The 13,928-nt window shown below is 42.7% G+C and overlaps 1 protein-coding gene across 1 annotated transcript in view; it reads left to right on the top strand.

Annotated features, from left to right (window-relative positions):
• Positions 1–10,297, top strand: part of Grm1 (glutamate receptor, metabotropic 1) — a 293,031-nt gene extending 282,734 nt beyond the window's left edge. Inside the window, 2 exon segments of the mRNA XM_013026957.1 lie at positions 9,237–9,481; positions 9,484–10,297. Coding sequence (XP_012882411.1) covers positions 9,237–9,481; positions 9,484–10,175 — 937 coding nt within the window. The 3' untranslated portion in view covers positions 10,176–10,297.
• The last annotated feature ends 3,631 nt before the right edge of the window (positions 10,298–13,928 follow it).

Raw genomic sequence — 13,928 nt, 5'->3', positions numbered from 1 at the left:
CGGAAGCATTAAAGACAGGCTCTTTGGATGATCGTGTGCCTGTCTGTGTCGGCCATGGGCACCTAAAGACCAGTTCTGACAGAGCCCTTGCTCCTCAGGACCATCCAGTGTGGCCATGCATAGACCACCCAATGGCAGACTTAGAAGAGTCAAGAGGATCCAGACAGTTTAACAAGGCAAAGCCAAGTGTGCTGAGCAAACCATTTTTTCCTTCTTTAATGAGAAATGAAGTTGTTTGAATAATACTTTGCAGGTTGAGTACTCTTTCCTGCTACTTTCATTTATAAAGTCAAACATATTTTCATTCTCCATTGCCTTCTTGCTGGTGTTCATTGTTTTCATGATCTTTGTCATTCTGGGTGGGCATATTGGAATGTCAAAGACATATTCTGTCGGCAGGTTTGGTAGCAAATATTCCCTCTGTCAAATTTCTTCAATAAATGGATTGTTATGGTAGTACTAAAATCACATGAAGGTGTCTCATTTTACTATTTTCAGATGAGGATTTCAAATTGTGTTGAGCATATCACATACTTTTAAATCATTTACTGAGTGACTCAAACTTGATAGAATGGATCAGTATTTTCTGGCATATCCAACAGTGCTGTGGAAAATCTTTCCCCACCTTATAATCTCAGATCCTTTCCCTTGCTTCCAGGTACTAAAATGTAATCATAATGTGTTCTCCTTTGAGATTTCCTGTCAGGCCTCAGCCTGAAAGACTTAGAACAAGAAAAGCCATAGTAGTCTGTAACAGAAACATCTCTTCTCCTCCTCCTCCTTCTCCTCCTGAGTTTCCATTCCTCTGTCTACTTTGAGAGGGAAAAAGAGACAGAAGCAAGGAGAAAGAACTTTGACTTACTGCCCTGATACTTTCATGGTCACCACTGAAGAAGTATCATTAATGACTTTGAGATGGTTGGCCAAATGCTGTAAGACATTTGTGAGTTCTTTGGGGATCCTTGTCAGAAATGTCAGCCCTGTGTGGCTGTCTAACATGAGAAATCACCCTCAAATCCACAGCACCTGCAGTCCATACCACTGGTTCTGCAATTTAGCATCATCTTCCTTAAGTTCTTCTCCATGACAGGCAGCCCTCCTGTGTGGCATGGCAGCAAGATGACTTCATCTGAGCACTTCTCAAAGTGTTCCTGGACTCACTAGGAAACCACTTATCCTTGTTCCAACAAATGATGAGAAAGCCAACTCCTCATGTCTACTCCATCAGCCTTGCGCTCTCTAGCCAGCGCTCTGCTCTTCTTGTCAAGGTGACACCAAGGGCAGATGACCCTCTGTGCTGTGTAAGGGGGCATCCAGCCAGAGGACGGGATGATAGCTCCCCTGTGGCAGATCCCTCCAATCGCGTGCCATTCTTCCTCTCCTCTCTTAGACACATTCTAGCTTGTGAATGCCAAGAGACAAATGTGACTTTATATGAAGTGACAGCCATGCTTTTGTGATGAAATAATATGGGAGAAAATTAACGGTGCAATTGAAAATCATGGTGTCAGATATAAAGCTGTTGATATGATAAACTTTTTGGAGGGATTGGATGGAAAGATGGTCAACATCAGTGTATATGGAGATAAAGAGTCTCTGGCTACTTAGAGTGGTATGATCAACAAGGGAGGAAAAGAGTCAATCTGGAAGACACACACAAACACACACACACACAGAGCAGAAAAAGCATCTGCCACTTAAAAAAGAGATGGTTCCACAAGAGAAAAAAACAGTCATGCACTTTATTGACATAACTTTTAGAAATGAACTTGACAGTCCGAATCAGGCACTACAGATTACATACAGGGTATGGAGGCAGAGATGACAGGGAAAAAGACTCTGAGAGGCCAGACCCAGTCCTCTCCCAGGATCAGGAAGATTCAGGGGCCAGGCCCAGCCCTACCCTAGGACCAGGCACTGCTTAACTACTCACTCACTGGGTGTCTTTTTCTTTTCAATCTTCAGGAAGAGGCAGCCAGAATTCTCGCCCACCAACCAATGTCCGTCGGCACATGTGCAGCTTTGAAAACCCCCACACTGCAGTGAATGTGTAAGAGAAGCTGCATGGAAAATATAGTGTTTTTGCCCCTTGCTTTCTCTCTCCTGGGTTTTTTCCACTTTCTCACATGGAAACAGATGTGTGCATGCCCTCGAGGAGGAGGAACTCATCGTGCCCTGGTTTGCACGACTACCTTAATTTGACTGTCCATCGTTCTTAAAAGGGCACTGTCAAGTGATTAGTTTGGTCCTTTTGCTTATTTTATGTTCCAATGCAGCACTTTTATTTTTTTTGGCCAATTCTAGAAATTTGCTTGTGTTTGTGACTCCTACTCAAAAAACTTGAAAGTGAAATTTTCCCCCTCCAGAAATTTGTCAGCTTCTCCTTGGCAAACAGAGCTTTTTCTTTTCTTTTCTTGCCTCTTTTTTTTCTGTTGCACAAATGTTTGAAATGATCCTGTCTGCATTGTAAAAGCCATAGCTTAAATTTATGGAAGAGTTCCATAATGTCAGATCGCGGGGGTGGGTGCCAACATGAGCTTTGCTGGGTGTCTCCTACACCCTGGGGAACACAAAACAAAGATTGTTGTGAGCCCAACAAAAAAAGTGAGTTAAAAAAAAGGGAAAGTAGTTATTTCCCCAACCTTCAGGGTGATTTCTTTTTATCAGATGGCCCCATCTGATAAAAAAAAAACTGTGCATGTTTGGTCCAATTTTTGACCTTTAGCTCTTGACAGTGTCTCTTTAAGTTAACAAAAGAACATAGACCATGTTCAATTCATGGTGCATGGAGTCTGTGGTTATTCTCAGCTGTTCCTTTACAGCCCTCCAAACACCTGGGAGAGTCAAAGGTACACATTCCTGCAGCAGGAGGGCGCCCACGGATGAGGTGTCTGTGGCTCTAATAGCTCTTCAGATGAGAAGAGCCCAGTTTGTTCAAATGTTTGCTACTGAACTTGATCTTGGAGGCTGGTGAATGGGGCCATGGTGTCTCTTCCCTTCACTCCCTGGAGTACACTGGGAAGGCCAACACCTTCCTTTCTTCTATCCCTTTAAAACCTGAAATATAAAAAGTGTAGTTATACCAATGCATCCTGCTTCTTAGCAGAACAAAGATGGCGGGCATGTCAGTGTGTTTTAGGAGGTGGTTGGGAGCTCTCCATACAGCGCCATTCTAGCACATTCGGATGCCTACTCTGAATATTTCCAAGTCCAAAGTCATAGAGTGGTTCTTCATGGGGTGTTTGACCAAGGACACAGCAAGGAGATGTTAATTGTGACAGCTTGCTGGCTGCCTGTCAAAAGGGATGGATGGAAATGGGTAGATGTGATTGTCCTGTCGTGACAGCAGGGCCAGAGAGAGAGGAAAACCAACTGACATTTCCTGACTTAAAGGTGAGTGTCTGAAAGCAAAAGTAAAAGCCAAAGGAGGTGCATCCTCAAATAAGGCAAGCATCAGAAAAGCTAACAAGTTGGTATTAAAAACTTTCAGGAGAGGGACCATTCAAGCTTTCCATCCAGAGACTATAAAGATACTCTTGACTTTAAAGCTCTACACCATGGACTAAGACTAGATATGTTTATCCTTGCCTGTTGCTACAAAATTATAAAAGAGCAAGACATATGCTCATTCTGTGACATTCTTGTGATCAGCAAGGCCAAAGGACTAGTGAGGGAAATAAACTGGATTACTATGGTCCATCTAGATCTACCCTTTCCCTGTGGAATAATCTCAGCAGAGCAATGTAATTAGAAAACCAATAGCTGAAGTACAGTCAGCAATTAACTTTATAGGTCTGGTATCAGGGAGCATAGAAGAAATGATCATGTTTGAGCTGAACTTCCTTCCAAAGAAACATCATCTTGGCTTACCTATATTTCCTAAAAGAAAGTAGTTATAGCTGACACACCTCTGCTAATATAGTACTCTGGTACAACATGAATTAAACTGCAACATGAGATTTTTTCCCCACCTCTTCAAAGACAACTTCAAATTGACTTAGAAAACACTTAACCATCAGAACTTTAGTTTGAAACTGATTTGGCAGTTTTCTCGGGACAGTAGATTCTCTTCCCAGAAAAGACTCCATAGACTTCTATTCTTCACTGACTTTGATAAGATAATTTCATCTGGGGATGTCCTTTCCTCTACTGGGTCATTAAAGAAAGCAACAGGTTTAATAAAGGGGAACTGCTTTCTTTTGTGTCATCTCTAGTCCTGTGTCATACAGCTTGAATATATGGAATGGACATTCTCTAAGAATTACAAAAGAAGGGTCATAATATGTTGACTCTGTAGAACGGTAAATGGAGAGTCTTCGAGAGTCTTCTGTAAATGCAGAGATTAGATTGAAAGGGGTACAAAACAAAATTTGCAATGCTATTCAAGACTTAATAGCAGAAGGAAATATCAAGCTCTCATATAACTAGAAAGCATTTGCCTTCAAAAACACACTTAGAGATTTCTTTACAAATCGTAGTGAGACAGAAAAGTGAAAAATCTTAATTATGTTCAGATGGGTCCCCAGGTTGTAGAAAGCAAGGTAAATATGCAGATTTTTCTTTTGGCAAAACTTTCAAGAAGTAGAGCTGGAGTCAGTATGGAAGACTAATGAGCTTTTCTGGGTATACAGAATACTCAAATAGCTTCTATGCGTGAGACTCTGTAAGAACCGCCTCTCAGATAGCCTTCTGGCACCTGCTGGCTGAGCCCCATGGAGGTGAGTCTCTGGACAGTTTGGTCTGCAGCATCCTTTGGGCTGTTTCTTGGGTACCAGCTGCACCTGCAGGGGCACCATAGGCTTCCCCCAGAGCTGGCAGCCAATGAGCCATTCTCATCATGCTGCACTCTATTTTTATTTTCACTTGAGAAAAAATAAATAAATAAAACAAGTATTAATCTCTTCAGGTTCCCAGGGAGTGAATCTCCTTTCCTTATCATAAGATCTTGCTTGTCTGTGGCCTCTCTCGAAACATTCTTTCTATTTGTTGTGAAGCTCTTAAGCCTAGCAGTGGAGAGGTGAATTGAACATGGGAGGAGCAGGTGTTGTGTAAGCTGGCCTTCAGGGGTGTGTGCAGAACCGATGCGTCCCTCCTGATCTCAAACACCCACCCACTGTTCTTCCCAATTTTAGACCTCTCTGGAGCTTCGTACTCTGCAGATGTAACTAGTACTTACTGAAACAAATAAAACAGACAGGATCACTCTGATTGCCAAAGATACACTCATCTGTTTATACCACCCACGCCAGACTCTTCTCTAAAGTGCTGTAAATATTGGGTTTTGTGTTTGGTGGGATTGTGATATGTATCGAGTGAAAGAAAAATCAAAGCAAGATCATGGACCTGCTGTAGCTGGGATTGCAGCCCTAGGCTACCAGCTCTGTGTATGATAATGTACAGCCTCCTAACACCTCTACTTCTTTCTAGTCTATCAACCGTTTCTTCCCTTGACTTTCAATCTCAATAAGTATGTGAAGTCACCTGAGGTATTTATCCTAAATATTCTATATTTATCCTTGAATCTTTATTTTAGGTCTTTCTTTGGAAGGTAAAAGCAAGATTTGTGTGTTGGGTGACAATGTGGTGTTTTCTAAACTAAATACTTAGAAACTAAGTAAAATTAAGCAATGGAAGGAAGAAGCTGATGTATGAAGCAGAAGGTATTAAAGTTTATCTAGGGTTAAATACAAGTTATATTGCCTGGTACTATAGCATTTCATAATATGTTTAATGCTCTATTTTTGCTCCACCTTACAGGGTTTTCTCTTCTAGATATCACAACAACCAGTTCCTTGTCAAACAGGATATTCCATTTTTACACCAAAACAGTCATGAGTCTTTACCCGAATCATTGATAGTAATCACCTTTATTCACAGTCATTTGAATATAGAACACAACAAACATTTTTCAGAATTTAAGTATCCTTGTATCTAACAGCAAACTTTATCATAGCAGAACCTATTTTCCTTTAAAAAAATATTGCTGCATTGTTTAAGAAGATGTAATAGATATTGAGTCTCAAAACAATACAAAACGAATACATAGATTCATGGATCATGCCTGTGGACCTCAGATGTGAAATGGCTCATCCTGAAAGGTTGAACTTCATAGTATGAAGTTCGCATACTCTGTGCTGCGATTTCTTTGTGATGATACATTTCCTCTACTACTGCTGGTTTTTAAGAAGCAATTTGTTTTGTCCTTGAATTAAAAAAAAGGTTAGTCTAATTTTTGTAATCTGGTAAATGCCCTGGGGCATGAAATCTGTTTCCTAATTAAACAGGACTTTACAGCAAATCTAGAGCAAGACCCTGAGGGAAAAGAAAGCTGCTGATTTCCAAAGCCAGGGTGAAAATTTCCCATCATAAGAATAAAAGTTGAGTTCATTTGAAACAGAACCAAATTTTAGTGGTTATACCTGCTTACAAGATCGTCAATAGTAGTGTTAATATATTGGTGTGAGTGATTTAGAAAGAAGCCCATGTGGAACCTTTGGGCAATAAAGAAAGCAGCCAGTGGACTGAGTGAATGAAATAAATGAATTCATCGGAGAGTTTCTGGTAATATATGAGTGACTTTTTTTACAGCTCACAGAGAGACTGGGGCAGTGTTTTATTAGTCCTTCTAGACTTGATGGTTGAGCTAAGGGTAGGCTAGCTTTAAGGGGTCTGTTATTGTTTACAACACACACACACACATACACATACACAAACAGAGAGTTAAGTGAAGATACAAGATAGCAGTTAGTATAGTGATTTTATTAATGAATATTTAAATGTGGGCACTGACAAAACATTTTCCCATTACAGTTGATGCAGAGCATAGGCCTGTGATAAGTACATTTAAAGATAATTAGATGCGGGTAGAAGGTATGGTGTCTTCTGGAACACCCATATTGAATGCATAAATAGAGAAGCAATCTGCACAGTGTGGCAGATGGACAATTGAGAAGGAAGAAAGTGGAAGGTGAGCTTTCCTAGAGTTTTAGACACAGACAGGGAGTGGTGAACTCTGGTTTAGCCTTTGGCTGTGGTGCTTTTGGCTGGCTGGTTGACTGTTTTTAACAGAGGTATAGTATTACTATTCATGAATTTTTTGTTTAATTCTGAAAAGAGATAGTTACTCTAGCAAGATGGAAGGCGATTACTTAAAAATTCAGCACTAAAATTGCTTGTACAGTTTCAGGAAATATAGTAACTATAGAGTTGTGAGGATTATTAATTTTGATATAATAGTTTAGAGGTGATATTTTTTCTAGACAATTAAAAATACTCACAATCAAAAATGGATTATCAGTTTTATAGAGGAACTACCTTGGCTCCAAATCAAATTTTTAGCTGTATCATTTGGTTTAGAGCCTTTATATCCAGAAATTTCTGTATTCCACATCAGGCTTTCCCTCCTTAAATCTATTCAGTTTTCAGGATTATAAAAGATGGAATGTCAGTTATGTGACAATCAGAAAAATTTTGAAGTATTTATTCTTGAGTTCTCAAATGACTAAATAAACCATTGTGTTAAGTATTGATCCTGTCTTCTTTTCTAAACAAAAGGCAATGATATGGAAGAATCTATTTTATACCTCCACCACAGGAAAATAATGCATGATAATTTTCTTATTCCATTTAGTTTTACATTCATGTTCTTGTGCTTCTTTCTCTGTTGCTTTTATGAACACAGAGAAAAAAAACAAACACCTAATACACAGAAGAAAAATGATGACTCTCAAGTACTAACACTATTCTTATTATTAGAAGGCTACCAAGGTATCTCCATCTGCTAAAAGACATTCGGAAAATAAGTGGAGCCCCAAGTAAGATCAGAGATATGGCAATCTACAGAACAGAAATTGTGATATCTGCGCCTAGTAAATTTCAGTTTTCTTCAGAGAAAGCTTCCATTTGGCTGGTTTTATTAGGGTTTCACGAAGATGAAATTTGTTTTGGGGCCTATGGCAAGGCAAAACTTCATGGCAAGGAGCATGTGGTAGATCAAAGCTTCTCACACCCTGTGGACAAAGAGACAGCTCACTTTGATCACAAAGTCCCTCCCCAAATGTCCACCGAACTCTGAATTCATGAATGGATGAAAGTACTCAGGAAGTCAGAGCCCTCATTATCCAATTACCCCTCCCCCAAAGACCCCGTGGTCTCTGAGCTGGGGATCAAGTCTAATATACAAGCTTTGCAAGGACAGTTACCAGCCAAATCATAACCATCCATAAGCCATGAAGGATGCTGGTAGCCTAAGATTTTTCTTTGCCAAGGCACAACAGGGAAAGATCTATCTTTGCATCCGTGGACCACTGCTCTACCCTAGTCCTAATTTTATCTCAATTGCATCAAACTACCCTGGAGGATGAACACAGAGATGTGAGCATTAGAATTTGCTGTGCTTCAAACTTACCTTGTTGAGCACTTCTGCTGTGATAACAGCCAGCTAGAGGCTGTGAATTGGGGCTTTCATGGGAACGACGAACTGATAATATTTCAAAACAACAAACAAAAATAGAAAGTGATGAAATTCTCTGGTCAATCATGTGTCCGGTTTTTCTGTCATGTGCTTTTTTTCCTCTTCTGTTCAGGTGCCACGGCCATACACATTCCCCTTGTTGAATGTGGAAAGGGAAATACCTGTGTATCAGAATAGAAGGGAGAGCAAGAAGAGAGAGAGACAGAGACAGAGACAGAGAGAGCATGATTTACCAGCCTCACAGGACAATGAACATAGCTTTATATGGGCAGCTATTAATTTGTCCCAAAGAATACAGTTGATAGGATTCTCTTGTCTCTGTGTAACTAAGATTTTGTTTATTACTTTTTAAAAGAAACTTTTCTTCACTCAGGATGGGACTGGTTCTCAGGCTTACCTGAAGAACAACTTTATTATTATTATTATTATTAATTAGTATCATTATTGCCTGAGGGGGGAGGAAGTCAGGGGGAGGGGTAAGGGGGTCTTAGTGCAATTCTAGACCTAAAGGAGAATAGCTGTTCCTCCCAGAGGCTGGCTTTTCTCCCCCCACTCTTCTGAGGCTCAGTACTTCCTCCCTCGGTGTGAGCTAAGTCTGTGCAAGGCCGTGTGGAGTTGGAGTTTGGAGTGGTCAGGGGCGGTGTGTGGAGGAAAGGCCTGCGAGGCAGGCGGCGTGGGGTGGTCTTGAACTCACTTGGGCGCAGTGGGGCGCGCGTGCTCCCCCTGCAAGTAACCCCCGCCCCGTCTGCATTTCTGTCCGCAGTGCGAATGGCAAGTCTGTGTCGTGGTGTGAGCCGGGAGGAAGGCAGGGGCCCAAGGGACAGCACATGTGGCACCGCCTCTCCGTGCACGTGAAGACCAGCGAGACGGCCTGCAACCAGACGGCCGTCATCAAGCCCCTCACCAAAAGTTACCAAGGCTCGGGCAAGAGCTTGACCTTCTCCGATACCAGCACCAAGACCCTTTGCAACGTGGAGGAGGAGGGCGACGCGGGGCCCGGCGGCTTCGGGGCCCCAGCAGCCCTTCCATGGTGGTGCACCGCCGCGCGCCCCCCGCCGCCGCCGCCACGCCGCCCCTGCCCCCCCACCTGACCGCCGAGGACACCCCCCTCTTCCTGGCCGACCCGGCCGTGCCCCAGGGCCTGCCCCCGCCCCTCCACGAGCAGCAGCAGCAGCAGCAGCAGAAATCCCTGATGGAGCACATCCAGGGAGTGGTCACTAACTTGGGCCCCGGGATCCCCGACTTCCAGGCGGCCGTGCTGGCGGGTCCTGGGGGCCCCGGGAACGGGCTGCGGTCGTTGTACCCCCCGCCACCCCCACAGCAGCTGCAAATGCTGCCCCTGCAGCTGAGCTCCTTTGGGGACGAGCCTGCGTCGCCCTCCGCCGAGGACGAGGAGGACGACGAGGAGGAGGAGGAGGACAGCGAGAGGTTCAAGCTGCTCCAGGAGTACGTGTACGAGCGCGAAGGCAACACGGAGGAAGACGAGCTGGAAGAGGAAGAGGAGGACCCGCAGGCGGCCAGCAAGGGGACCCCCGAGGATTCACCCGCCCTGACGCCGCCATCACCTTTCCGAGACTCTGTGGCCTCGGGCAGCTCGGTGCCCAGCTCCCCCGTGTCCGAGTCGGTGCTCTGCACCCCTCCCAATGTGAGCTACGCCTCGGTCATCCTGAGAGACTACAAGCAAAGCTCGTCCACGCTGTGAGCAGAGGGCCTCTGCACGGAGAAGCCAGAAGAGGCGCAGAGCTCTGACCCCTCCGGAGAGATGGGCTGAAGGCCAGGAGGAGAGGCCTGGAACGGAGGCCCAAGGGGAAGAGAAGGCTGCAGGCAGACGGAAGGAGGGAGGGAAAGACGAGACGCCAAGATGCTGACTTGAACACTTCCAAGGCCTTCTCCAGGAAGAAAGGCGATTTTTTTTTTGACAAAGCACAATTCCATAGGCTATGTGACTTTTACTGCAAATAAATAAGTAAATGGTTTTAAAAAATCAATGAAAATAATCTCTTCTGCACAGTTGTGCATACATATATATGCTCCCCTACACACACACACACACACACACACACACACACACACACACACATGGCCAAACTTGACATGGGACAGCCCCTGTGGATGTACCAGCCTGATCATTAGTTAGTTCCTCTTGAGGCGGTCTTAGCAGGTGGAGACAGTGAAGAGTAAAAGGAAGAGGCAGAGACATGGGACATCCAGGGCCCAGGACTGGGTCAGCTCCAATTTATGACGCTCTTCTCTCTGCTAGGCCTGCAGATTCCTGGTTTTCAGGAGACTCTGGGGGAACTGACTTTGGCAGAATGGGGCCCTCTCCACCCACGGCTGCCAATCAGTGCCAGCCTTGCTGTTGCCCTTGGAGAAAGGTGCGCAAACACCCTGAGGCTCTGTGATTTCCATCTATCTAGGAAAACAGGAACCTGAGCAAAATCACCATCACAAAGTGCTTCGCGGGGAGGAAGAAAGAGCAGCCAGCTGATACGGCCACGTGGGTCTTTCCGCAAAATCGGTGGGCACAACCAGACTCCCGTATCTCATACTGGCTTCTTGATGATTTGGGGGAAAGGCGAGAAGGGGAGATTGCTTGGAGAGAGTGAGCAGAGACCTTCTGTTTGTGCCAAGTGGGCTCTCGGTTTCCATTAAGTTAAACAGGACAAACTGGGTGGCAAGTGTAACCTTCCATTTACTGTAGCAAATTCAGCTAAGCTGTTGGACTTCCAAGAGTCAGTATACGTACAATGTGGTGCCATTGTTTCTCCTATGTACGACAGAAACAAATCTTTCTTCCAACCTGATGGTGAACTCAAAGCAATGGTTACTGGTTTAAATGACAAGTGACCCATCTTTCCTGTTATTACTTCTGTGTAACTAGAGAGTGAACCCGTCCCTGGGTCCTGTGTACATGTGGCTATAAAATTTGTGTCATGTGATAATGTCAGCCTAACTGCAACTACAAGATTGTCTTTTGGAAATAGTGTAGATAGTTTTATGTTCCAGTAATGTTTGATAGATCATTGTCACCGATATCTACTGAAACTCTGAAGGTTTGAGTACCGAGGTCCATTGTTTTTCCTATGCAGCTCAGATGGTAGTTCCTCTTCTACGAAGGAACTTATTTTTCAGATGTTTTATGATGTGGAAATACTATTAATTAAGTCTTTTGGAAAAATGTGTATTAAATGGTTACAAAACTGTGGGTGACAATAAAAGGTACATTTTATAAACTCTCACAACATCATTATAAAAACATAACATTGAAAAGATAGTATTTAGATTATTTCAGGTTATTCCCGATTTTTCAAATATTTTCCACACCTACTTGAGCTTTACTTTCTTCTGGCATACAATATCATCCAAGCCAGTCACAATATCTCAACTATTAATTCATCAGTCACATTTTGCCTTCTTTTTATTTTTGGTGTCATGTCTTTCGTTCTTGTATTTTTCTGTCATAACTTTTCTTTCTAATTCTCTCATTTGCTGCTGGGTAATATCCATGTGTATATGGATATTCCATTTTTACCTTCTGCTCTTGTGTCCAATAAAAGATTTTTTTCTTCCTGCTTTTGATTTCTTTTATTCTTTGTGGAATGAATCCTACCCCTTTAAATATCTTTGTTTATGCCTTCTGTTCAGTCACATTTAATATGCTTCCTTCATGCTGAAGCTGCTGATGTCCCAGCCAAAAATCATCTTAGAATCTTTAAATATCATCTGCGTTCTTTGCTCAGAATTTATCATAACTCTAATGTTGGAGAGTTGAGTTTCATGTATTTTACCATATTCTCCAGCCCAGGGTAGCTAGTTCCATATCAAGAAGGAATTGCCTTCCCTTTAAAATTTATTTTAAAACATCTTTACTGAAACATAACCTCATGATCAAAATGTGAATTTCAGTTCCAACTTTTCATTATGATGAAACAGAATCAGAAAAAAAAAGATGGTTCTAGTGCTTGTGAATTTCTACAGGCAAACTGCCATGAGAAGGCTTACCATCTCTTATTCATAAAATGTGGTCTATCAATCTTAAGGCCACCAACATTCATCCTTATATTGTGGGTCTTGTGTATTCTTTGAAAGTCAGAGTGTATGAGAAAAAAAATGTACTTCTCTTCAAGAAATGTAAAGATGCTAGTTTGTTCTGAAGTTTTGGTCTGAGACATTCAATACTGATTACAATATTACACTGAATACCTATTGTTATGATTATGAGTTTTCCTGAATAAATAGCGTATTAGGACATATGTCATAATTGTTCAAAACTAGAGATGTACACATGCATACCCTGTACCAAAAGGAACAAAAGTCTTCACCTTAATGTACGTGCTTATACAAGTTGTTCTGCTTCTTGTAAAAGTGTTTCCTTTGGCTCGTTACTGACTTTTGTCAAATAATCTTGATATTGCTGTATAATAAATATTTTCTATTTAGTAAATGTGTACATCCCTTCTCTAAACTTTGTAATTATTACAGAAACAGAGACAGACAACTGGAAGAAACAATCCTGGTGGTTTGATTTTGCTCACAGCCTACTTCAATGTGAAAGTTGGAGACACTGAACAAAACCTACCAGAAGGGTAGGTGATCAAGATGAACACAATTTAGTTATGAGAAATATGGTGTGTCAAGCTACAGCAGTTTTAACTGGGACCCCAAATTCAGATTTCCAACACCATGGTAGATATTGCCGCTCGTCTTTGATACAGGATGCCAGATTTGACAAACCCCTGGGTCTTAATGGGTCTTTGAAGAAAGAGGTATTTGTTTCACTTGTGCCCTGTAAAGCTTTCCTCTTCTGATACACACTTTGGAGGGACTTACTTTTCCTCTTGTGGAGATCCTCCTCACCTCCAGATCAATTCCTCTACGTTTTATTGGAGACTTCACAGGTTGCCCATTTAAAGGGGGCATTTGCATTTTCTGATGAGCTTCCCTCAAAGGAGGTATTTCCCAGTTACCAAGATTGGGGGTGGGGGAGGGGTAGGAGGGCCATGCCCATGTAAGGGCTGCCTTTGGAGGGTGAGAACGGCTCCATCTTGGCAGGCTGATGTTGAAGAAATGATCAGAAACGGGCTGAGACACCAGGAGGCTTTTTCAGAGTGAATAGAAAACAGAAGAGATAGCATGAAATAGGAGTTGGGAGTAGACTTCCAAGAGAGAATGAGAACCAAAAAACAATGGGTAGGAAAAGATAGGTGGAGAAAAGTAATAAAAGGGAAACTAGGAAATGGTTAGGGGGAGCAGTCAAGGCTGTCCCCATGGGTCATGGGGTGGGGAGCACAAGGGCCTCCCATTGGAGGGAACATAAAAGCTTCGCTGGATAATAAGGAAGGGATTTGGAGAACCTGGCATGGGGTTCAGCAATGATGCATAAGAAATTTTCCCCAAAATTCTACAGAGAACGCCCTGGGAGGTAATCAAAAAGAAGAGAACTGCCATTTTTATG

The sequence above is a fragment of the Dipodomys ordii genome, unplaced genomic scaffold (genome assembly GCF_000151885.1).
Source record: "Dipodomys ordii isolate 6190 unplaced genomic scaffold, Dord_2.0 Scaffold98, whole genome shotgun sequence".
NCBI lineage: Eukaryota > Metazoa > Chordata > Mammalia > Rodentia > Heteromyidae > Dipodomys > Dipodomys ordii.
This window is presented reverse-complemented; position numbering and strand designations above follow the sequence as displayed.